The following is a 27,443-nucleotide window of genomic DNA, read 5'->3' as shown; positions in this document are numbered from 1 at the left end:
ATAAGGGCAGAGTGGAGTAGTTACCATAGAGACCCTTTTAGACCACAAAGCCCGAAACACTACCCCTCTGACCTTTTTCCAAAAAAGTTTTCCACCCTTTGGTCTTCATCAGTGGATCTCAAGTTTTTTGATCTCAGACTCCTTCACACCCTTAACAGAGGACCCCCAAAACTTCTGCGTATGTGAGTTATGTCTACTAATACTTACAATGTTAGAAATTAGACATTTTTAAAAACTTATTTAAAATAGTAAAACCATTACATGTTAGCATATTTTTATGAAAAATATCTTCCAAATCAAAAAGTTTAGTGGGACAGGTGGCATTGTTTTATATCTTTGTCTCTCTAATGTCAGGTTTGGTGAGACAGTTGGGATGTCCTGTCTGGTTCAGCTGTCCACCTATTGCTAAGTTAGTTGACTGGTGTATGAAGAAAATCAGACCTTACACAAATCTGTAGTTGGAAAGGGAGAGGAGGAGCTTCTAAATAACTTTTTCAGAAATTTGTGGATGTTTTTCTTTGATATCACACCTAAACCTGACGTGGTAATTTCTCAAAGCTGAGTTACAGTGTGGAATCTCAAATCATATCAGTGAACTTTTTAAAATCCATCAGTCTGTTTGCATGCATTGGTCTGGATACATCATGCTTTGGTTACCTGGAACGATGGATTCACTTAGGCAAACTGCTTCCTCAAGTATATTCATATGCTTTATGACAAACTCTACTAATACCATGTGGTGCCACTGCTGGCTTTGTGCTAAGCTGCGAACAGTTTCACCCACCATTGTATGTGCAGTATCCATGCAAATATCAAGATGGTGAACTAGGCAAATAGGGTCTCAGTATTATTATAAAGATAGTTTTGACTTTGCAGCCCCCTAGGTGCTGAACTATGCTTTGAGAAATGCTAGTCTAAGCTGGGGGGGGGTGGGGGGGGAGGGGGGCACGGAGATGTTCTAGGTTTATCTCCAATCCTCTGGAGTTCAGATAAACTCTATCAGCTTCCCAAATATAGCTTTGCTCTGTCCTGCCTCCAAGTTTTATAGGTGGAAATCCCAGCCACCCTGCAGGGCTGTTTGGAACCATCTCTCTCACGAGGCCCTTTGCAGTGTTACTTAGCTCCCTCTGCTGACTTTTCATTGGTCTGACCCTCCCACGTAAGAAGCCAGATGACCTCAGAAGTCACATGTCCTGATTTTATGCCTTGTTAGCTGTGTGCAAGATGCCGAACCTCTATGAGCCACGGTTTCTTCCTCTGCTGAACAGAGATGATTTTACCTCCATTGTTGTGAGGGTTAATGAGTTACGTATGTGTCACATCCAGCAGGACGCATGGCATATGGGGAGGGGTGGATGAATTTTAATTGTGTGATTCATTCTACTAATGAGTAAGTCCCTTAAAGGCAATTGTTGTGGTTCTACTTTTTTATCCCCCTGAAATGCTTAAGATAGTGCCTCATTCAAGCAGGGCTCTAGTGAGCATATCCTGATGTATATTATGCTTACAGACTGGATGTTATAGACTTCACGTCCCCTTTTTGGCTTGTAGAATGAACTCTGCTCTTGCCAGGACTTGCCGTTGGGAGTAAACCTGGGCATCTGGCATCGTTTCATGGCTCAAACTCTCAGCCTTGACTGACTGACCATTCTTATTTTTAAATTCTGAATGAATTTAAATTTGGATGAGTTTTTCCAGGCTAATGCTCTGCATTTACATAGAGACAAAGCTTCAGTGAGAATCAGAAGCAGAATAAATTTTTGTAGAGGGTAAAAAACACACAGACTAAAAACTTCGTTAAAGATACAGAGACCCAAGTATTACAGGTATTTAACACTCGAGTATTAAACTCCCCTCCCCTTTAAATTTGAGGACATTCTTTGTTAGCAGTCAGTGTGTAGAGGAAGATAGTGTAACCCGTATTCAAGAGTCAGTAAAGGAAGAACAAACCGTTGCAAGTGACAGCTGCTGGGCCAGCCGCGCAGAGAGCTTTCCTTCACAAACAGCTCACCTGCTCCCTCTTCACTTGCTGGGTCAGCTTTGTGCTCCTCCAGCACACCCCCAAGAAGCTTCGAGCATCTTCCCTGGGCTGGCAGCAAGGTCTTTCAGATCCACTGGACCTGGGAATGCTGAGCGCGGGTGGGATGAAGAATTGGCCCCGGGGAGCCCCTGGCCTGGGCTCGGCCCCCTTCCTCACTACGAGGAGTCTCCGCCTCTGTGAACGGCAGGTTACACACATCCTAACGCGTGCCTCAGCTGCCCGAAGGCAAGATGGTCACAGAGCAGGAAGTGTTAGGGGTGGCCAATCCAGAGTCTGCTTTAACTCTTCCCAAGTCACATACACATTCTCTTAATTGGCTAATGCGAGTATTCCAGGCCCATAAATATCTATTTAAAAGACAGTCAGGTAGACAGATGGCTCCACTGAGCTCGTCATAGTTGGGGCATCCAGTGCTGGGTGGGGAAGGAGAGCAGTAAATTTGGCTGTGATCCTCCCCCAACCCTTGTCTCTGCGAACACTGGGCGTTGCTGTGTGAGACACTGCGATGGTCAGCAAGGAGCACAAAGAATACGTGCTCACCGTTGTATTAAAGTTAGGAATTCACTGACCATTCATTTCCTAATCTTTTGTTTGCATTAAGATCTACAGATGACACGGCAGGGAAGGGGTTGGAAACAGGTGGACAGAAACCCCTGCAGAGGGTGCAGCACACTCAGGGAGGGGACAGAGCAAAATCTGCTTATTTCCGAGCCCTGCCCTGGAGCGTTTGCATATGTCATGTGAGGCTGATGCCTCATGTGTGCATGTTTTCATTATGTCTTTCTGTTTCAGGGCTCTACAGTGGCTAGGGAAGCAAGTGACAAAGAAAAGGTAAGCGCCTGGCATCTCTCTCACCTCGCTCCCATGGCCGTGTGGCTCAGAGCCTCTTAGTTCCATTCTGTCTTGTCCTCCTCCCCTGTGGTTCTTGCCGTTTTCCCTCTGCTATGGTGAGAAGCTCTTCACGGACCTGAGGAGTGTTCTCTTCCAGTTCTCTCCCGCAGGTTAGCTGCCCTGTTGAACAGTAAAGTAGTTTTTAGTTTGAGGTGTGAGTGAAACATTTCCCATCAACGTGATCTTGAAAGCACAGCGACCTCTGTCATCATCACTCGCCAAACTGGCAGGTACAGCTCAGCACCTGGGTCCTAACTACACTTTATGACTAACAGGCCAGGTGTGACCTTGAGTCAGTTTCTTTGCCTCCCTGAGCCCCTGTTTTCTCACCTGTAAAAGGACGGTGTTGAACTTCAAATTCTCCTGTAAAATGTTGGCTTAATGAGCTTCAAACTCCCTCACAACTATAACATGTTAAGCTCTAATTAGAGCATTTTTTTGTGTAAAGACTTAGGGATGGACGAGGAGACTCTACCTTTTTCTGAGACACTGGACATTAGGTGATATTGAAACACACTTTGTTGATTATGCACGATTATAGACAGATTCAACTGGAATCCGTTTGCGAATTTGGGAAGCAGCTTTCTGTGTGTAAACCTAAACTGCCCGCAATTGGCATTTGCTCACGTGAAAGGTACTTCTGTACTCTCAGATTATTCCTCAACATGTTGAGGTGCCTTTTCTTGACCAAACCGTTTGAAAGCTGAGCTCAAGGGGTTTGTTTCTAAATTAAATTATTTTAGGATGATATCATTCAGTTTGGGTTTGAATTTTATAGATTTGGAAATTGCCTTTTACTTATTCATCCAGAAATTTGTGACTGTCTTTATGGTTACCATCCTAGCTTCAGGGGCTAAAATAATGAACCACACAGAAACATCCAGCAAAGCAATACAGACATTAGATAGGAAATGACAGTATCGTGTGATAAGTGCTTTGATAGGAAACATGTAGCAAGGGCATGTAAATCTGGCTCGGTGGTCTTCCTGGAAGAGATAATTGGAAACCTGAAGGATGAGTAGGAGGCAGCTAGAGAAGGAGGCAAAAAAGAGCAGTGTGTGCAAAGAGTGCAGAGGGGGAACACTTGGTGCTTTCATTGGAGGGTGAGATGAGGCCACAGAGGTAAGCAGGACCATCTGGAGAGGCTGTTGAAATAACTCAGAATAGATGGTGGCAGATAGACTATAAAGAGATTTAGGAAGAAGAATCCACAGAACTCAGAGATTGAATATGGGAGGTGATGGTGCCAGGGAGTGTGTGTGGAGGGAGGGCAGGGTTAAAGTGACTCCCAAGTTTCTGTTTTAGACAGAAGGTGTTGATTCCACTCATGGAAAAAGGGAGAAGGTGGAGTAGTTTCATTTGTCAACACAGCATCAAAACAGAGATCTCCAGTAGGCATGAGAGGCTGCAAAGAGGGCTTTAGCTGGAAAAGGAGACTTGGGGAACCTCCCGGGAAGGATGATCAAAGACAGGGAAGTGTAGATGAGGTCACCTAGGATGAGCCTTACATGAGAAAGGAAACACTCAAGTTCAGGAAGCACATAGTCCCATACAAGATAAACCCAAGGAGGAACATGGCAAGACACATATTAATCAAACTCACAAAAATTAAAGACAGAGAAAAAATATTAAACTGACCTATCCCAAGTAATGAAATTGAAACTAATTACAGAAGAGTTAACACCCATCCTTCTCAAACTCTTCCAAAAAACTGCAGAGGGAGGAACACTGCCAAGCTCATTCTGTGAGGTCTCCATCACCCTGACACCAAAACAGACAAAGATACCACAAAAAAAAGTATAGACCAATACACTTATGTAGATGCAAAAATCCTCAACAAAATACTAGCAAGCAGAATCCAACAGCCCATTAAAAGGATCATACACTAGGATCAAGTGAGATTTATCCCAGGAATGCAAAGATTCTTCAGTATATGCAAATCAATGCAATACACCATGTTAACCAATTAAGGAATAAAAACATATGATCATCTCAGTAGATGCAGAAAAAGCTTTTGACAAAATTCAACATTCATTTATAATAACTCTCCAGAAAATGGGCCTAGAGGGAACCTACCTCAACATAATAAAGGCCATATATGACAAACCCACAGCAAACATCATTCTCAATGGTGGGAAACTGAAAGCATTTCCACTAAGATTAGGAACAAGACAAGGATGTCCATTCTCACCACTCCTATTCAATATAGTTTGGGAAGTCCTAGCCACCGCAGTCAGAGAAGAAAAACAAAAGGAATACAGATTGGAAAAGAAGTAAAACTGTTTGCAGATAACATGATACTATATATAGAAAATCCTAACGCTACCACCAGAAAACTACTAGAACTAATCAGTGAATTTGGTAAGGTTGCAGGATACAAAATTAATGCACAGAAATCTCTTGCATTCTTATACATTAACAACAAAAAATTGGAAAGAAATTAAGTAAACAATGCCATTTACTATGGCAGCAAAAGGAATAAAATACCTAGGAATGAACCTACCTAAGGAGGCAAAAGACTTGAACTCAGAAAACTATAAAACACTGATGAAAGAAATCAAAGATGACATAAACAGATGGAGAAATATATCATGTTCTTGGATTGGAAGAATCAATCTTGTGAAAATGACTATACTACCCAAGGCAATCTACAGATTCAGTGCAATCCCTATCAAATTACCAATGGCATTCTTCACAGAATTAGAACAAAAAATTTTACAATTTATATGGAAACAAAAGACCCCAAATAGCCAAAGCAATCTTGAGAAAGAAAACCAGAGCCAGAGGAATCAGGCTCCCTGACTTCAAACTATACTACAAAGCTACAGTAATCACGACAGTATGGTACTGGTACAAAAACAAATTAGATCAATGGTACAGGATGGAAAGCCCAGAGATAAACCCATGCATATATGGTCACCTAATTTATGACAAAGGAGACAAGAACATACAATAGAGGGAAGACAGCCTCTTCAATCAGTGGTGCTGGGAAAACTGGACAGCTACACGTAAAAGAATGAAATTAGAACACTCCCTAACACCATCCACAAAAATAAACTCAAAATGGATTAAAGACCTACATGTACAGCCAGACACTACAAAACTCTCAGAGGGAAACAAAAGCAGAACACTGTGACATAAATGACAGCAGGATCCTTTTTGACCCACCTCCCAGAGTAAGAGAAATAAAAACAAAAATAAACAAATGGGACCTAATGAAACTTAAAAGCTCTTGCCCAGCAAAGGAAACCATAAACAAGATGAAAAGACAACCCTCAGAATGGGAGAAAATATTTACAAACGAAACAGCTGACAAAGGATTAATCTCCAAAATACACAAGCAGCTCATGCAGCTCAATATCAAAAAAACCAAACAAACAAAAACCAAAGAACCCAATCAAAAAATGGGCAGAAGATCTAAACAGACATTTCTCCAAAGACGACGTACAGATGGCCAAAAACCACATGAAAAGATGCTCAACATCACTAATCACTGGAGAAATGCAAATCAAAACTACAATGAGGTATCAACACACACCAGTCAGAATGGTCATCATCAAAAAAATCTAGAAACAATGCTGGAGAGGGTGTGGAGAAAAGGGAACCCTCCTACACTGTTAGTGAGAATGTAAATTGGTACAGGCAATATGGAGAACAGTATGGAAGTTCCTTAAACAACTAAAAATAGAACTACCATGTAACCCAGTCTTTTCCATTACTGGGCGTATACCCTGAAGAAAACCATAATTCAAAAAGATACATGTACCACAGTGTTCACTGCAACATTATTTACAATAGCCAGAACATGGAAGCAACCTAAATGTCTGTTGACAGATGAGTGGATAAAGATGTGGCACATATATACAAGGGAATATTACTCAGCCATAAAAATGAATGAAATTGAGTTATTTGTAGTGAGGTGGATGGACCTAGAGTCTGTCTTACAGAGTGAAGTAAGTCAGAAAGAGAAAAACAAATACCGTGTGCTAACTCATATATATGGAATCTAGAAAAATGGTATTGATGAACCTAGTGGCAGGGCAGGAATAGAGATGCAGATGTAGAGAACGGATTTGAGGACACTGGGGGAAGGGGAGGCTGAGACGAAATCAGAGAGTGGCACTGATATATACACTACCAAAAGTAAAATAGCTAGCTAGTGGGAAGCTGCTGCATAGCACAGGGAGATCAGCTCAGTGCTTTGTGATGACCTAAAAGGGCAGGATAGGGAGGGTGGGAGGCAGGGGATGTGGGAATATATGTATACATATAGCTGATTCACTTTATTGTACAGCAGAAACTAATGCAACATTGTAAAGCAATTATACTCCAATAAAGATGAGAAAAAAAACCCCACATGCTGTGGAGGTAAAAAAAAAAAAAAAGTATCAAGGGAAAAGCAATAGTTATCACACAAGGGGACTCCCAAAAGGTTATCAGCTGATTTTTCTGCAGAAACTCTGCAGGCCATAAGGGAGTGGCATGATATATTTAAAGTGATGAAAGGGAAAAACCTAGGACCAAGAATACTCTGTCCAGCAAGGCTCTCTTTCAGATTTGACAGAAAAATCAAAAGCTTTACAAACAGGCAAAAGCTAAGCGAGTTCAGCACCATCAAACCAGCTTTACAACAAATCCTAGAAGAACTTTTCTAGGCAGAAAAGAAAAGGCTACAACTAGAAACAAGAAAATTATGAATGGGAGAGCTCACTGGTAAAGGCAAACAAAATAAAAGTAGGAAATCATCCCCTCACAAACATGATATCAAAACCAGAAATCATGAGAAGAGTAGAGTACAAATGCAGGATATTGGAAATGCTTTGGAAACTAAGAGACCAGAAACTTAAAACAATCTTGTATATATATAGACTATTATGTCAAAACCTCATGGGAACCACAAACCAAAAATCTATGATACACACACCAAAAAGAAAAAGCAACCCAAACACGACACTAAAGACAGTCATCAAGTCACTAGAGAAGTGAACAAAAGGGGGAAGGAAGAAAAAAGACCTGCAAAAACAAATCCAAAATAATTAACAAAATGGCAATAAGAACATACATGGCAATAATTACCTTAAATGTAAATGGATTAAATGCTCCAACCAAGACATAGACTGGCTGAATGGATACAAAATCAAGACTGGTATATATGCTGTCTACAAGGGACACACACAGACTGAAAGAGAGGAGATGGAAAAAGGTATTTCATGTAAATGGAAATCAAAAGAAAGCAGGAGTTGCAATACTCAGACAAAATATACCTTAAAATACTGTTATAAGAGACAAAGACACTACATAATGATCAAGGGATCAATCCAAGAAGATATGACAATTGTAAATATATACACACCCAATATAGGAGCACCTCAATATAAAAGGCAAATGCAACAGCCATAAAAGGAGAAATCAACAATAATAGTGGAGGACATCAACACCCCACTCTCATCAATGGACAGATCATCCAGACAGAAAATCAATAAGGAAATACATGCCCTAAATGACACATTAGACCAGATGGACTTAATTGATATCTATAGAACATTCTATCTGAAAGCAACAGAATACCCTTTCTTCTCAAGTGCACATGGGACATTCTCCAGATCACATCTTGGGCCACAAATCAAGCCTTGGTAAACTTAAAAAAAACTGAAATATCAGGCATCTTTTCCAACCATGTGAGTTTAGGAATCAATTACAGGAAAATAACTGTAAAAAATACAAACATGTGGAGGCTAAACAATATGTTACTAAATAACCAATGGATCACTGAAGAAGCCAAAGAGGAAATTAAAAAAATACCTAGAGACAAATGACAACAAAAACACAATGGTCTAAAACCTGTGGGATGCAGCAAAAGCAGTTCTAAGAGGGAAGTTTATAGCAATACAATCCTACCTCAGGAAACAAGAAACATCTCAAATGAACAAGCTAATCCTATACCTAAAGTAACTAGAGAAAAAACAACAAACAAAACCCAAAGTTAGTAGAAGGGAAGAAATCATAAAGATCAGAGCAGAAATAAATGAAACAAGAAAACAATAGAAAAGATGAGTGAAACTAAAAGCTGGTTCTTTGAAAAGATAAAATTGATAAACCTTTAGAAGAAAAGGGAAAGGGCTCAAATCAATAAAATTAGAAATGAAAAAGAAGTTACAACTGACACCACAGAAATAAAAAGGATCATAAGAGATTGTTACAAACAACTATATGGCAATAAAATGGACAACCTAGAAGAAATGGACAAGTTCTTAGAAAGGTACAGCCTTCCAACTGAACCACGAAGAAATAGAAAATATGAACAGACCAATTACAAGTACTGAAATTGAAACAGTGATTTTAAAACTTCCAACAAACAAAAGTCCAGGGCCAGGTGGCTTCACAGGCGAATTCTATCAAACATTTAGAGAAGCGTTAACAACTACCCTTCTGAAACTCTTCCAAAAATTGCAGAGGAAGGAACACTCCCAAGTTCATTCTATGAGACCACAATCACCCTGATACCCAAACGAGAAAAAGATGTCACAAAAAAAGAAAAAGAAAGAAAATTACATGCCAATATCACTGGTGAACATAGATGCAAAAATACTCAACAAAATACTAGCAAACCAAATCCAACAATACATTAAAAGGATCATACACCATGCTCAAGTAGAATTTATCCCAGGGGTGCAAGTATTCTTCAGTATCCACAAATCAATCAGTGTGTTACACCACACTAACAAACTGAAGAATAAAAACCATATGATCATCTCAATAGATACAGAAAAAGCTTTTGATAAAATTCAACACCCATGTATGATAAAAAAGAAACTAGAAAGTGGGCATAGAGGAAACTTACCTCAACATAATAAAGGCCATATATAACAAACCCACAGCTAACATCATTCTCAGTGGTGAAAAGCTGAAAGCATTCCCTCTAAGATCAGAAATAAGACAAGGATGGTCCACTCTCGCCATTTTTATTCAATATAGTTTTGGACGTCCTAGCCACAGCAGTCAGAGAAGAAAATAAAATAAAAGGAATCCAAATTGGAAAAGAAGTATATCTATCACTGTCTGCATATGACTTGATACTATATATAGAAAATCCTAAAGATGCTACCAGAAAACTACTAGAGCTCATAAGTGAATTCAGTAAAGTTGCAGGATACAAAAGATACACAGAAATCTCTTGCATTCATATATACTAACAATGAAAAATCAGAAAGAAATTAAGGAAACAATGCCACTTACCATTGCAACAAAAAGGATAAAATACCTAGGAATAAATCTGCCTAAGGAGACAAAAGACTTGTACTCAGAAAACAATAAAACACTGATGAAAGAAATCAAAGATGACATAAACAGAATGAGAAATATATCATGTTCTTGGATTGGAAGAATCAATCTTGTGAAAATGACTATACTACCCAAGGCAATCTACAGATTCAGTACAATCCCTATCAAATTACCAATGGCATTCTTCACAGAATTAGAACAAAAAATTTTACAATTTATATGGAAACAAAAGACCCCAAACAGCCAAAGCAATCTTGAGAAAGAAAACTGGAGCCAGAGGAATCAGGCTCCCTGACTTCAAACTATACTATGAAGCTACAGTAATCAGGACAGTATGGTACTGGTACAAAATTAGATCACTGGTATAGGATGGAAAGCCCAGAGATGAACCCATGCATATATGGTCACCTAATTTATGACAAAGGAGGCAAGAACATACAATAGAGGGAAGACAGCCTCTTCAGTCAGTGGTGCTGGGAAAACTGGACAGCTACACGTAAAAGAATGAAATTAGAACACTCCCTAACACCATCCACAAAAATAAACTCAAAATGGATTAAAGACCTACATGTACAGCCAGACACTACAAAACTCTCAGAGGGAAACAAAAGCAGAACACTCTATGACATAAATGACAGCAAGATCCTTTTTGACCCACCTCCCAGAGTAAGAGAAATAAAAACAAAAATAAACAAATGGGACCTAATGAAACTTAAAAGCTCTTGCCCAGCAAAGGAAACCATAAACAAGATGAAAAGACAGCCCTCAGAATGGGAGAAAATATTTACAAACGAAACAGCTGACAAAGGATTAATCTCCAAAATACACAAGCAGCTCATGCAGCTCAATATCAAAAAAACCAAACAAACAAAAACCAAAGAACCCAATCAAAAAATGGGCAGAAGATCTAAACAGACATTTCTCCAAAGAAGACGTACAGATGGCCAAAAACCACATGAAAAGATGCTCAACATCACTAATCACTGGAGAAATGCAAATCAAAACTACAATGAGGTATCAACTCACACCAGTCAGAATGGTCATCATCAAAAAGTCTACAAACAATAAGTGCTGGAGAGGGTGTGGAGAAAAGGGAGCCCTCCTGCACTGTTGATGGGAATGTAAATTGATACAACCACTATGGAGAATAGTACGGAGGGTCCTTAAAAAACTAAAAATAGAACTACCATATGATCCAGTAATTCCACTCCTAGGCATATATTCAGAGAAAACCATATTTTGAAAAGATACATGCACCCCAATGTTCACTATAGCGCTAGTTAAAATAGGCAAGACATGGAAGCAACCTAAATATCCATTGACAGATGAATGGATAAAGAAGCTGTGGTACATATATACAGTGGAATATTACTCAGCTATCAAAAAGAATGAAATAATGCCATTTGCAACAACATGGATGGACCTAGAGATTATCATACTAAGTGAAGTAAGTCAGAAAGAGAAAGACAAATACCATATGATATCACTCATATGTGGAATCTAATTTTTTTTAATGATATAAATGAACTTATTTACAAAACAGAAACAGCCTCACAGATTTTGAAAACAAACTTATGGTTACCAAAGGGGAAACATGGGGTGAGGGATAAATTAGGAGCTTGGGATTAACATACACACACACTATATGAAATAGATAACTAACAAGGACCTATCGTATAGCACAAGGAACTCTACTCAGTATTCTTTAATAACCTATATGGGAAAAGAATCTGAAAAATAATGAATATTTGTATATGTATAACTGAATCACTATGCCATACACTTGAAACATACATTATAAATCAAGTATATGCCAATAAAATTTTTAAGAATAAATAAAATTAAAAAAAAGAAGTGAGGCAGAGAAAAAGGAAATGGTGGCTCCTTTGACAGTTTATATTTTTACTGTTCATCAGAGACTATATTTTCACACTTAAAACCTCCGTGTAAATCACTGTGAAGGCACCAGCTTTGGCCAAGAGCAGCAGAAAGACGGACTGTTGACTTCCATGTTGCTATGTAAACATTTTTTCCAGGTGCCAAAGACTCAAGCAGGTGTTTGAGTTTTAATCCATGAGAAACTCAGAGGCTTAGTATTTTACTGGGATTTTCTCCTAGGAGAAAATATCTGGGCTGTTTAAAGAGCCACACACAAGCATTGAAAGAAGGCTTTTTTGGCATCATCCAAAGAAGCCAGCCCCGGAGTCAGAGCTGTGGCCCTAATGCCATGCGCTGCTCCACAGGGGCTGCTCTGTTTTTATTTCATTCCCAAGTCTCTTGAGACTACTGCTAGTGGCCTTCCCCCAACCCCTTCATTTTGATTTCTTCAGGTTCTATCCCCAGGGGCTTGGTCTGCTATGACAACAACCAATGCCAAGAAAGACAGGTGCAGCCAATGTGGTGATTGCTGCAGAAGCCGAAGTCCTAAAACAAGGACACATATGAAGGAAAGCCACAGTATTTGATGTGGCTGTGATGGTTGAAGCGGAACATGCATTTACCGGTCTGTCCCTCACCGGCTCTGCATCTAGGACCACACACTTTCCAGGAACCCAGGGCAATCACCACAGTTCCACTCCCTGCCCCGCCGGAAATGTTTAGCCCTTTATCGGTGTAGGTTTCTGTGAAAAGACATGAAATTACAGAATGTGTTTAACAGAAACCCTTTGTTCTGAGGATGCTGCTAGGATGCTTTTATCATATATTGAATATGTGCAAATTATTCCTCAAAACATCTCCCCTGGAGGTGGACTTAGAGACGTCAGAGACTGGAGGTATCATAAAAGGTCAGAGTTCCATTTCCCCACCTCACGTGACAGATTTGAGACCCAGGAGCTTATGTTTTCACATTGCATCACACAGTTGGTGGCAGAGGCAAAACCTTACCTTAATGGGGGGTTATTTTTTTTTTATCGTTAAGCTCAATGTACTGGGATTTAGAAAGGTAAGTAATAGTAACAAATATTTGTTGAACATATACTATATGCCAGACCTGTTTTAAATTTTACACAAATTTGGTTGTGTCATCCTGACCACCACCTCTGAGGTGGGGGTCTATTATTACTTCCTTTGCGTAAATGAAGTTACTTGACAGGCTCTAACTTGCCCCACAGTTCTGACGTGACACAGCTGGGGTTCCAGCCCAGAGCGCACATTTCTAAACTTCTAAATGTTTGGGACATCTTTCATTTTTTTAACAAAGGATTTATTATCAAAAATTCATATTAACGTCATGAATCATGACGATGAGTAAGGAAACATTTCACTCCAATGTCTCACTGACAAAAACATGTAACTCCAAAACAATATGGTACTAAGGCAGTTCATTGGTCCTGATTTAAAAGTAAAAAAAAAAAAGTAATGAAATAAATCATTTGGCCTCATACCATTGTTGGCACAAACAACCAATTTGTATTTCCTCCATTTGAGAAGTGTAGGTATTTCTGTAAATACAGTCTAAGTCACTATATCTTATCTATGTAAACATTAAGATTGTATACGCAGTAGCCCCTAGGAAATATTCAATGCTTTCTACTTCTTTCTGGGCTTGGGGTTCCTGATAGCTCTTCTTCCAGGAGGAACAGCTCCAAACGCCATCCACCTGCCCTTCTAGCTCACAGGCGCTCACCGGGAACAGGCGAGGGGAAGTAGCTTGAAGACATGGGATGGGAAAGTAATTAAAACTGGTAATTTTTGGAGACTGTGGCTGCCTTGACAACAGGACATCATGCCTCTCTGATGTGGCAGTTTGTTTATAATCTGGCGACAACCAATGTAGCATTTACTAAACATAAAAATAAATGTATTAAGGGAGCTGAACTCTTAAAAACCTTGGGTTTTTAAGTTCAAAAAAATTTCTTTGCTTTCCTTTTTCTGTCAATTTTCAGGTTTTCTTTCCATGATCAGTTAATATTTTTGACTCTTCCAAAAAGCATGCTACTCTTTGTCTTCACAAATAAAACCATACATTATCAAAGCAATCACTGTTATCTCTAGTTAGAAATAATTGGAGAAGGCTGAAAATATTTATTTTCTACACTTTAGCCTTTTATAAATGAAACCAAATAGTTTGCAAGAATATTTTCATTGTAATCATTGTATAATCATTTTCTACAAAATTACAAAAAACAATTTTCATAGAGAATCTCCATTGACGTGGCTTAATTAGTAATTTGAATTCTTAGTTTTTCTTTCATATGTGCCCTTGTAGCTGTTTTAATTTCCCATACTTTTCACTTGTTGAAGATAAGTTTTAAAACTGTCATTTCAAATATTTCACGATATAGGTGCAGACAAGTCCTCTCCCTGCAATTTGAGCTTGACACGTAATTAGTGTGATTTGTATTAGCATAATAATGAAAATGGAACTGAAGGAAATAAAGAAGTTATATTCCAACAATAATGGAATCACTTTCATGGCAACAAGTATCAGAACATGCATGTACAGATGTCTTGAATTTTTTTATCAAAAGGAGTAGAATGGTGCTTTTTTTTTTTTTTAAACCATTGTCAGAGTCTGACAGCTGCTATGACTTGTTTTATTCTTTAATTCTTTCCTTTATTAATGGAAGGGCATCTTCCATTCAAGGCTCCAGCAGTTTCGCCCCCTCTAAATGAGACAGAAATGTGAATCTCCCTGGTGGTCCATCTTTTCACAGCTGCGCTGCAATTCCAATGTGACATCAAATTAGTAATTATAGCTGAGCGGACCGCTTTTTACAAATGACAGTCTTAGCATGCTGCCAGCAAGCAAGCTACCCAGCAGGGAATCCGGGCAAGTAAAAGAAAACATAACTGGACTCACTTGATTTCTAGGGGATTTGACCTGACTCTTTAAATAGCCCATGTTCTTGAGAGAGAGTGAGCAAGTCCTGGGGATTTACACAAATATGCATTTTGTTCATCATTCTGCACAATTCTTCTCAAAACTCATGTCTGGTTTTATTAAGTAAAGTAAGGCGTGTGAATGGAGTCATTGGGTCACAATAAGAAGATTCCTTTGAACATCTAACCTTTTCCCTGGAACCCATTTGAAAGAAAACAGCTGCCCTGCAATTGGCATTTGTATAACTATATTGGCAATAATCACTGTTGACACTTTGATAATGGGCTACAAAAAGCCGCCTGGTCGATTCTTAGGAATTGTGAATTGCACTAGCAATTAAGTGACTGTCACCATCTCTGACATTTTACCTATTACCAACTGAAGGTTTAGGAAAATTCATCATTAATACCCTCACATCAAAAAAAACCCCCAAAAAACCCAATGCTTTCCTAAACCAGTTTTCAGCATTTCTTTTGTGATCTTCAAATTGTAACAAATTGTAATTAATTACTACCTCCATCTGGTTCTTTGCGATGAATTAAAGGCAAGGTAACAAAGATGGTAAGCTTGGAGCATAAGGTACAAAAAACAGCAGTGTGTCCTTCTGGGAATCTTCCTTTGCTACCAGTTAAAACGCACTTCCTTTTCCATTGTCAGTGGATGGTCAGTTAACGGGAGATTCTCAAGGTTTTCGGGCCCTTAACTCAGCTAGTGCTTTAACCTTCTGTAAAATTTTTCTCTCTCCAGATGGAAGTGAATCATTTCCCTTTGCCAGCCAGTGTGAGACACACCTATCCCAGTGCCCAAAGTGCAGGGGAAAATTTCCCATTGGGGCAGAAGCAGTGCCAGAGATATTTTACAAAAGGGGGTTTGGAGGGGAAAGGCACCAAACAGAGCCTTAGCAAATCTGAGTCCTAGCCTCTGCTCTAGCATTAATGGAAGTATGGAGATAAACCACCTGACTTTGTCTTCATTTACTAAAGGATTTCATTGGTCCTAATTCTTTAGTATTTGCAAGAATCTCTTGTTTCAAATGAGGCTTTCCCTCCCACAGAGGTACACTTCAGCACGCTTGACAATCACTAAAATCCTGTCTGCTCTAGGCATGGATTGAGGTGATTGCTATTACTAATGGAAAAAATGTTCTGAACTGTTACATAAGTCTGCAGATGTCTGAGCAAAGCCTTAAGAACCCTATAATGTAAACCATGGGGGTTATTCTGGGAAGTGGAGTTTTCAAGTTTGATTCCTTTGGAATTTAGTAAGAGTGGCATGTGAAGAAGAAAGATAACATGCAGCAACTCCTGTGAGCATCTCCCAGATGACAGCCTTAGTCCTCAGGCCAGCCTGGCTTGTGGCGGTGTATAAACTCAGTTTCACTGGAATGAACTGAACTCAGATTATCCCAAGCATACAGAAGCAGTGTTGGTAGATGTGGGGATTTTTTTTAAGCTGACAATTTATGTAGTTGGTTCCAGAAAGAGTTGGGATAGAGACACAACTTCCAAAACATAGTATGTGGCTTGAGTTTAAGTCAACCTGCTGCAGATGTATAATAAAACAATAAAATTATGTCCACTAGATTAGTATTAAACCAGAAACTAAACAATTTAGCAAACTTATTGCATTTTCAGACTTGGACATTTCTTCAATTATCACCATCGACATCCGTGCAACAGAATCTTCCAATCAGATGGAAACAAATCTATTTTGTAGGGCTTGCACCTGGTTTAACTGTCACATCACAGGTCTTGGAGAAAACCAAACCATCACCATGTCAGTTAGAGTTAAAGGGCCACTCTGAAAAGTGTGACAGTATTAGAAAAGGAGTAAGTTTCACTTTCTAAATATCAGCTTTTAGGGAAAATAAATAACCAACAGCTGGGTTCCGCCAGCCTTAACAGTTCTAAATTGTAGAATTATGATAGGGCATATCTGGTTTTGTGCTTCTTAGTTGTAGCACTATTTCTACAAGTGTGTTGAGGTATATTCTCTTTCTACATTTACACAAAGAGGTTCAAAATAAAATTATGAGACTTTCATATCCAGATGCTGGTCACAAATGTACACATTCTCATCATGGAAATAACTAGTTATTAATGACATGTTGGATGATTTCCCAAGCTGTGAACTTGTGTAGACATTCCGCTTATGTTGTTAAAGGTTATGCGTACTTTTTGTGAGAAAACACCTGTTATCTTTGCTACTTCTGTCTGAACCTTACCCATATTCACTAATTTGCCTTTTCATGTATCAAATTTATGGCTTGGATGTTTTGAGAAGCAGAACTGATTTTATTATAAAATCTTTAACATCTCTTATTACCCCAAAATTGATACCACATATGTGATGTTATTCCAACAAATTATCTTTATCCTAGCGCCAATGTAAGGATTACCTCAAAAGTCTCCCCCTTACAGAAGTATTTCTGGAGTATATCTTCAGCCCCACAGACCCTGATTTTTATGAAGTTACTTTGGCAAGCCTGATGAAAGGGGGCTTATTCTTTTCTTAGCAAGTTTATTTTCATTTAGGTGAGCTTGGACTAACAAGTAAATCAGGAACATAAGGAGTCCCTAACTTGAGACAATAATATGTTTTTTATGTTGTGCATTCAGCTCTGAGTGTCATAATATGGCCCATCGAAGGGACACCAGGCAGCAATCTTAGACGTCGAAGCTTACAATTAGACTTTTTCAAAACAGGTTTTCAAATGAGTACATTTAACAAAAGTTCGTTTCTTTCTGAAATACAAGTCCTTTAATCACGGAGTGCTATGCTGTGTGTTATCCTTTGCATTGAAACCTTCTGGTGCCAGAATCCTGTTTGCATTAAACACTCAAGTGTGACAGAAGTACATTCCATCTTCCTGTTAAGATTACCATGCTTAAACGTGACTCTGTATTATATAAATTTTGGCTCTGTGCATTTTAAGTACATGTTTTTTTTTTCCTGTTAGTGGCAATTTAATAGACTCTTTGTAAAACTTAATTGTCAAATGATGTTAAAATCCAGTACATTGTAGTTTGAATTCTGTATTTGAAGTTTTTGAGTGTAAATATAGATTTTAAATATTGGTTTAAAAAATTTTTTGAATCATCCAAAAGATACTTTAGTGACATTAAAGATCTAATTAAGATTTCCATGTAATTTCTGGCTTTACTAATCTTAACACATCCGACATTACTAAACTCCATGCAAATGACAGTAGTTATGCACCAAGTCACAGAACCCAATGAAATAATTATATATCACAAACAGGTTAACTTCTGTTTGAAACAAATAGAAGACTTACATCCTTTTGGTAAGTGTTTTGTTTTGTTTTCAGGGAATGTGCAAAATTTAGTAATTTAAAATTTTAAAGTTTATAAAAAGTGCTAAATATTTTTATATTAGAAGGGAAGTTCTAATGCCTTGCACTTCTTAAAATCTCCTGTCTACCATTCTAACAGGAGGAAGCAGAGCCCCGTGCTTCCTTTGCCCTCCCGGGATCTGTAATTTCTCTCTGGCCACTGCCTTCATGCCTGGCTCTTTCTTTCCTAAGCTGGCCACAGAGGCACAGTTCTAAAAATGAAAGCTCTGGACTTTTTAGCTCTTAGTTCTGAATATTTTTCCTTTTTTAATCTCAAACCTTTGGCCGAATCTGTCCTTAGAGATGATTTATATCTTTTGTTGAACCCTAGGGAATACTTATATTCAGAAGCGTTTATACATTTAGAATACTATCCACACACTGGTTCTCTTCAAGCCCTGACACAGTTGTATGTATACCCCAACTCTCATGTCCAATTGTGTTTTAGTTGCACATAAAGCATCTTTGACCATGACCGATATTAACAGTGTGTTTCTTACTATTGAAGAGTATGGACTTGCTGAGCGACAGCCTATAATACTGTGCTTTAAAAGAAACCCAAAACTGGGAATTCCTTGGGGGTTCCAGTGGTTAGGACTTGGCCCTTTCACTGCCACGGGCCCAGGTTCGATCCCTGGTGCGAGAACTAAGATCCCACAAGCCACACAGCACGGCCAAAAATAAAAAACAGAAAACAAAAAACTTTTCACCCAATAGTGTAGTTACAAAAAAGCAGGAGAGGGAATATTTATAATGAAACGATTTTCTTTTCACAGCTCATAGCAAATGAAGTGTTCCCAAGAAGCTTGTTACTCTCTAGCTTTTGGGTTGTTTTCTGACTACTGAGATTTCAATTAGTGAATTTTTGCTTTAGGTCAGCAAAATCACATACACTAAATTACCCACTATTATCATCTACTCACTGAGAAAAACTAAACTCATGAAAAATTAAGGTAAGACAAAAGTCAGCAAATTTCTGTCTTTGGCCCTATACATATAAGTATTTTGTTCCATATTAATAAATACCATAAAATATACTTTATTACTCTAAAAATTTAACTTACCCAATTATTATAAAGCAACACTTTGTTCTCACTTGGATTTCAGTGAGGTTTTCTGGCTAGGGAGAGATTTTGTGGTGACCAGAGGTCTTTCTAGCCAAGAGAATTCACAGTCAAGGTTTGGAGAGCAGCCAAGGCAGGGGCTTAAGCCAGTGTTGCCTTTAATATCTGCTACAGTGAAGTGAAATAACCTTGTACTTGTGTGTGCTAGGTGTGTGTGCAATAAGTATCTTCAGAACTTAAAGGCAGTATGTAGAGAAAATCACTTGAGGTGTTTGTGCCTAATGATAAAACCTAAAAACACAGGCAGTTTTAAACATGGCTTAGATTACTGATATCCCAAATTTAAAGAGCCTATTTCTTTTAGAAAATCAGGAAGGCTAGAAGACGACAGGCAGGTCTGTATTTTTCAATAGTAGGAAACACTATGAAAACAATATTGGTCATGGTTACAGCTGATGTGTAACTTATACCTAGTGAGTTCTCACTGCCAAGCACTGTGGGTTTCATGTCATTTCATTCACACACTAACCCTACTGGATAAGTATTATCAATATTACATTGTATAGATGAGGAAACGGAGGTTTGGACAGATTGAGCAGCTGAGTCTAAACACCCCAGCTATTATAAAAGTGTTAAATATGCCAACTTTTTTTTTTTTTTAAATCTTGCTCTGGATTTACCAGTGGTGAACTTTTCTGTAGCACATGCTGTACTTGAGAATATGACCAGCAAATAAGAATATTTATATATAACGGTCCACGTGGCAAGCAGGGCCCTAAGCTTTTTAGGTGTATGAATGGGTGTAATCCTCACCACAGTGCTGTTTGCTAATCCCCCTTTAAAGATGCGGAAGCCAAGTCAGAGAGAGGTTAAGTAACGTGCTCAAAGTCACACAGCTAATAACCGGAGGAGCTGAGATATAACACAGGCCGCCTGGATCCAGTGTGTGCTCAGAAGCTCATTCTTCAGTCTGTGTCCCAAGGAGAAACCTGGGCCATACTGAGTCTGCCCGGGGGCTGGCACCACCCAGCAGGAAAGTGCCAGGGATATTCGCTCTGCCAGTTTCATCCACACAGCAAAATCAGGATAGCTCGGTTGCAGGGGGACTGGTGTCGCTCTGCTTGTGCCTTTAGCTGTGTTTGTACATTTACATGTCACATTAGTAGAGATGAATGCCGTTTTGAGTCCATCCCACCCCAGTACAATCACTTCCTGCAAAAGGGAACCAGCGTTAGACTTGGGCTGTGCTGGGTTTGGTTGTACACAGCCTCACTCCCCTTCCATGCCTCGTCCTCCTTGGCGTTGCCTCCCAGTAGGTACCGTTTGAGGTACTGCAATTCCCCATCACGTTTGGAGCCTCCCAGTCTACATGAAGCTGGCCAGGAGAACTTAATTCAGAGCTAATACATGAAGACTCAACCTACAACCACTTCAGAAAGGTGGCTGACCGCTGGCTGGAAGCCAGCCTCTGAGTCCACAGTTCAGAAGTGTTTCTGAGCTGATGTCTTTAGCCCTGGTGGTTTCCTCTGCCCTCTGGCTGGTGTCTGCACTGAGCTAGAAAGCATAGGAAAGATGCCCATTAAAGGAACCAGACCCAGGGCGTTCGAAGCTTTCAGAACTCCTCTACGTGCACGGAGCCCGGTGTTGCAAAGCAAAGGGTGGGCTGGGTTGCTGCCCACAGTTATTTCTGTGCTGCCCTGCAGACATCACCTTCGTGGGCAGTGTTACACCAAGAGTTTATGATGTTCATTAATCCACAGCAAAAGTTTGCCTCACTTAAAAAAAGAGTGCATCTTCAATATAAACGCTGCTCATGATCAGAGGGATATATTGAAAATTTTAAGAAGCCAGGCAGCAAGGTTTTCTTGAGGGTGCGTCACTGTCAGACAACTTCATCTTTGACATTTCGTTCTTCGTAGAAAATAGTTCAGCTCTATTTTTAAAGAAAACATTTTCTTTGCAGTCTCTCAGCCTGTAAGACCAGCTTTAAATCCATACAAGTTACTGAATGCTCACAGCAGTGACAATAAGTGCCACTTGCCTCACTATTTAAATGTCACATGGGTTTTGGTCGAATTCTCAGTCATTCTGCTAAAAGCAGAGCTGTACTAAGAGTCAGGCGGCCCCGGTCCCCATCGCAGCGCGGGAACTGGCTTACCAGCTCCACTTACCAGGCTGTGAGCCCTTAGCTGTGTTACCTCACTTTACCCAGTTTCCTTGTCTGTTAAAAAAGATCCGGGGAGTTTAAGGTTGGATCCGGGGAGTTTAAGGTTGTTTCGGAAAGTAAATGAGATGACGCACTTAAACAAATGGATGCATCTCAGGGGCTTAGCAGGGTCTCCCCCTTCTACACATATGCAAACAGCCTGCAAGGTTCCAGGAACTGGCCCCTAGCAAGTAAGGGGTGGGTAGAGGGTGGGAACCTCAGGATTCATGTCTCCAAAACCCTATGCTCCTAAAGGCTCTGCCATCTTGCTGACACCAGGGGGTGAGCATTTGTGGACCAGCGTTGGGTTCCTCTAGCAGCTGCCCTAAGGATCCGCCTACTCCTCTTGAGCCTTTCAATAAGCCCTTAAGTCTTTTAACCAATCTGGTTGCCCTTTTTTGAATTTGATCCAATCTAAATACATCCCTAGTGCCTGCGAAATTCACAAGTAAGCCTAGTAATATAGTACAGGGTGTCCAGAGTTTTATGAGGTCGGATTATACTCTCCCTGTCACATGAGGTAATTCTGCTGGGGTGACCCTGAAATGGCATTCATCTCCACTAATGGGACTGGTATCACCAACACAGATCATGTATCATCCCTGCCTTCAGGTTTCTCTCACGCACAAAAATTCCTCTCCCCTTCTTTGCCTACACATATAAAATGAGTTGCAGAGTTTAGACAGATCTTAATCCTCAGTGCCCCCAACCACACACGCCACCATCCCCTGAACAGACGAATGCCCAAGTTGTCTGTTTGGAGAACCATCCTCCTTCTCCATCTCCTGTGTTAGTGTATAGATCTGGGTTCATTGCTTTCTAAAGCACCCCGGTTTTGTACCTCTGACAATGCTTAGCTTCTCACTGGCCTCTGAGTTTTGTTAATCTTCAGATCCTTGCATTTTATTCACTGTGAAACTATGTTTCAGTTCTAAGAAAAGAACAATTTAGGGTCTGTGGGATTGACTCAAACATTTAACATTAACAGACTATCTTCACATTCAGGGTTTTCTTTTACATTTTACATTTTTAAATGATTAATGAGAAACTTAAGGAGTTAGTCCACCAGGCCCCTCCCTAGTTTTTGTGAAGAATGGCACTGCATTTCATTTCCTTAGATTCTGACTCAGAATGAAAGTATCTGAAAGTAGATCAGTGTCTCCCCAGGAAGCATATTATTTATCTGTAGGCCTTACCCAACTCATGCTGCCTTGTTTTCTTACCTACTTGCTCTCGTGTCTCTCATACAAGATGACAAACTCCTTTAGAATAGAAATGTTGACCTATTCATTTTCATATTCCTATACGTGACAGTCATTCAGTAAACACTTATTGATTGGAATCCTTGGATTTCTGAGCTTTGCTATACCTGCTTTGTAAGGATAATTATTTTGGCAGTAGTTCTGTCAAATTCAAAACTCACAAAATTGCAGATTTTCTCAAAATTAAAATGAGTAGCAAAGCTGCTAATTTAGAACTGCATAATACCCGTAGATGTGTGTGTGTGTCCAGGTAGATGTGAGCAGTTTACATACATGTTGTGTACCTTACAGAATACAAAGGAAAAAGTGAGCATTTCAGGGATTTGGAAGGTGGTTCAGTAGATGGAGGTACCCAGGGAGTTTTTAATCACTCTGAATGAAGGGGAGGCAGTGTGGAGACCAGGAAGGAGAGTATGCTCTTTCCTTGGGTTCCCCGCCACACGGCCCTGCCCATGTAGTTCACACTTATGGAAAGGAGGCAGTCATTAGTATACTAAGAAAGGCAATGTATTATGTTGGATTCCTTTCAACTGGAAGAAATAGGCAGGAGTGGTTATTTCTTATAAAGATAGCCAAAAGGAATGGGGAGGGGTTTTGAACTCTCCCAGAAGGCAGGTTGCACAAAGTTGAATAGAATAATCCACACTGTTTTAAAGCTCTTTGCCTCTATTATCCTATACGCTTCAGTTCAAGCCAGGTGGTTGTTTTTTGTTTGTTTGCTCATGACCCATGTTCTGATAATCACCCATTACTTTGTGTTGTCCGCATACAGATAGTTTAGTTGCCAGCTCATTACCCTCTTGTTTATGTTTAAAGGGTAGAATTTCTCATCTTAATATACTTTTCGCTAGAAGACATTTTCCTCCGATATTGTCCAAATGAAAACAGAATTTCCTTCTTGGAGTGGTGTGCAGGAAGGCTTGGCTAACCTCTGGCTGCAGATTCGCCCTGACTCAGCAATTAGATAGGATTATAGATTGTGCTTTTCTGAGCAAGATAACATGTTATTTGTGACATGAACTCAACAAAGGCGATCCCAAAAGTGTGTGTGTTGGTGGGGGGAAAGGGGTGTGGCATGGAGGTGGAGTTGGGTTGTACCAGTAAGAAAACTGAGGGTTCCTGACAAAGAATTCCAAAAATGTGAATTCTGTACTTAGAAGACTTCTTGTAAGAAAGTGAATCTTCTTTAAGAAAGCAGTCAGGTTCGCTCATATGAAAACCATGAAATTTGTTACAAAAGCCTCATAATATGGAGTATGTCTGACCCTCCGTTCCTAGTGGGAGTGCTTCCAGCGGTCACAGCTCACTGGTGCCCCCTTGCGGCACTCAAGCCACCTCACAGGTCGTTGCCTTGGGTAAGACCCCTGCAGTGAACAGGGCAAACTCAACTTCCAGGGGTGGGAACTCAACCTGAAGGATTGGAGGGCGTACGCGTCTTTTAGATTATAGTCAAGCTTCTTCCTTATTCTTTTCCTCATCTTTTTTTTGTTTGTTTGTTTTAGGCCAAAGAACTGCCAACTTTAAAGGATAATGATTTCATTAATGAGGGTCAGAAGATTTATATTGATGACAACAACAAAAAGATATTCATGGAAAAACTGAAGAAGGATGTTGAGGTAAGAAAAAAAAATCAATATAAGGGATGGTCCCACTGTATGAATGTCAACACTATTAGGTTTTTAGGAGCTTTTAAAACCATCTATTTAAATCTGCAACCAAGGCAAAAATATATGTTGTAGATTATCCAAAGCCGATATAAACAGGTATATCTCATATGTGATCTGGTTTAAAAGAGAAGTGTGCCAATTCAGCAGCTCCCTCCTTTAGACCAGGGGTCCCCAACCCCCGGAATCTAATGCTTGATGATCTGAGGTGGAGCTGATGGAATAATAATAGAAAAAAAGTGCATAATAAATGTAATGCACTTGAATCATCCTAAAACTGTCTCCCTCCCCAACCACCCCCCCAATCCATGGAAAAAATGTCTTCCATGAAATCAGTCCCTGGTGCCAAAAAGTTGGGGACCACTGCTTTAGAGGACAAACAAAAGCAAGCACATGGTGTCTTCTGCAGGCATCCCCTCCCCCAGGTTCCCATCTTATTTGTTGGGGGGGTGGGTAGCCTGTGCGTGGTTACAGCCCATTCAGACTGACTGCCCATGGCAACCAGGGCTGGGGTGGAGGGGACTGACTGCATTCTGTCAAAGAGCAGAGCATGTCGACAGTGTATAGTAACTATTCGAGTTTGGGGTTTTCTTCATCTAGACCACATTTCGGTGTTAGAAAACGCAACCTCAGTTGCTTAATATTGCCACCAGCCCTAACTCTATGAAGTTAAGTGTCATTGGGCCCATCAAGACAGATTTGCACAGCATGGGAACAGCACAAAGGCAGTTTAGGACACCAGGGTCAGGAAGGATGTTATGAGAAATAAAATACTATGTGGAGATGGGCTTTTAGTCTATAATGGAGCTCTCTTTGTAAAAATTGTTTTAAGAATTAAAAATAACACCTTTCCCTATCTTTCATTTTTTGTAAAGGCATTGCAATTCTCCTGTTGAACTTCCTCATATATAATTCTTCTAGAAATAAATTCAGGAAAAAAGTTCTTTTCTTGAAGTTTGTTAGGTTACAAAACAGTGTAAAGAGAGTTCTAATTTAGACAGTTACTAAGCTACATATTTCTCAGCTGTTAGTTTTGTTCATGTGTGTGCATTTTTTGGTGGTTTTTTTTTAAACTTTGAAATACAGTTCCCCACATACCAGTACAGATCTGCTACTTAGAGAGGCTTTGTGGAAAGGTTTTTTCTTGTGTCATTAAAAACAAAATGACTTGGGAGTTCCCTGGCAGTCCAGTAGTTAGGACTCGGCGTTTTCATTGCTGGGGTTTGGGTTCGATCCCGCAAGCCGATTGGCAGAGCCCAAAACAAACAAACAAACAAACAAAATGACTGGGGCCAAAGAACAAATGTCATGGATTAGATTATATCCCCCATGAGGGCAGAAGCAGTATTATAATTTTCTTTTTAATCTTCTGACATCTTTCATTGCAAGACATGCAGACTGACCAAATTAGTTCACAATTATTTTTAGGTTATAAGTTAAGAAATTTTTTTGCACTTTAACCTAGAGCGTGTATATGCTTTGATTAGAACCTAGATATTGGTTACTTGTGAAGGATACACCTGTCTTTTTTAAGAATTAGTTTTTCTCCAGTTTCTCATTATTAAACATTTATTTGTCCTCAGTTGTCAGTGGTTTTTATTAAAATGCATATTAGTTAAGTGTTTCCCTTTTACTTTGGGGTCAACTTGATCTGATAACAAAGTGCCAGAGGTAGACATACTCTTTGAGAATTTTATTCATTATTCTGCAAGTCTTTGATCCCGAGAATAATATTGTTTTAGCAATTACAGTAAATAGCCCTCGGGGTTATCTGATCTGCTAGAAAAAATGGTTTTCATCTTTTTTCTGTCAGCTGTATATCACTGTGATATTTAGACCCCAGAAATAACGTGTAACTGAAGCCGTCAAATTTACAGTTGAATCACACAAGGATTCTCTTCGCCCTTTCATTGTCTCTAATAGTGTCGTTGATTAGAGGATTTGGTAATTTTAATCCCATCCATGGCTCTTGCACTTAGCTGTTTTGTTGAAATGGAGGCAAGACATAAAACGTTTTTTCATTTTAATAAGTTCTCAATGGTTGGTAAGTGTCTAGTTTTGAAATTCATGGAGAAGCATTATTAAATTTTTAAGCAGGTAATTATGGTGAAGTAGCTTGACATCTGATCTTGATAATGAGACTAGAATGTAATCTAGTTTCATTTTTCCATCAGTTCCATGCTTTCTAATTTAGCTCGCTGGCCTGTTTAAGTACAGGATTTGGGGGATGGGGATGACTCAATGCTTTAAGTAAAGGAAGAGTTTATCACAGCTCAATAAATATTTTTGTAGGAAAATAAGAACCCAATGGCTTTTTTCCGCGTTTGAAATTCTGTTCTATTCATATGCCATGCAAAGCACTTTAGTTCTGATAACTTTACACATGAGAATATGTGAGCCCTTTTCTCCAGAAAAAAGCACTCCATGGAGAGTAAAAAGTCACTTTCGCCCTCTGACCCACTCGTCCTCAGCTCTGACTGTGACCACGGAGGAGCAGCGCTCACTTCTCATTGGTTCACACTGGGATCCAGATTTCATACAACTCGAAACTGCACTTTGTGTCTGGTGGCTGCCGCCCCATCACAGGCTATCTCATCCCTCATGTCTCTCTCAGGAGTGGGGGGAGGGCAGGGAGTGATGGAGCGGGGGTAGAGGGATGGTTGGCAGCCACCATTTACAGAGCACACAGAGCGTGTCCTTCCCGTGCAGTCATTATCTCTCTTCATTCTTCTAACTCTTTGAGGTTCAGTGCTGTTCTCATCCAGTTTATGGATGAGAAAACTGAGCCCAAAGACACTATGTAATTTGCTCAAAGACACACAGCTACTAAATTCAGACTGGGATTTGAGGCCATTGA

At 39.6% G+C, this 27,443-nt stretch overlaps 1 protein-coding gene across 2 annotated transcripts in view; it reads left to right on the top strand.

Moving 5' to 3' along the window:
* The window catches only part of PIP4K2A (phosphatidylinositol-5-phosphate 4-kinase type 2 alpha), a 176,568-nt gene that overhangs the window by 137,294 nt on the left and 11,831 nt on the right, over positions 1-27,443 (top strand). For both annotated transcript variants that reach the window (XM_057731214.1, XM_057731215.1), the window contains exons 6-7: positions 2,834-2,872; positions 24,425-24,538. In XM_057731214.1, coding sequence (XP_057587197.1) covers positions 2,834-2,872; positions 24,425-24,538 — 153 coding nt within the window. The remainder of the gene's footprint in view (positions 1-2,833; positions 2,873-24,424; positions 24,539-27,443) is intronic.

The sequence above is a fragment of the Hippopotamus amphibius genome, chromosome 4 (genome assembly GCF_030028045.1).
Source record: "Hippopotamus amphibius kiboko isolate mHipAmp2 chromosome 4, mHipAmp2.hap2, whole genome shotgun sequence".
NCBI classification, from domain to species: Eukaryota; Metazoa; Chordata; class Mammalia; order Artiodactyla; family Hippopotamidae; genus Hippopotamus; species Hippopotamus amphibius.
This window is presented reverse-complemented; position numbering and strand designations above follow the sequence as displayed.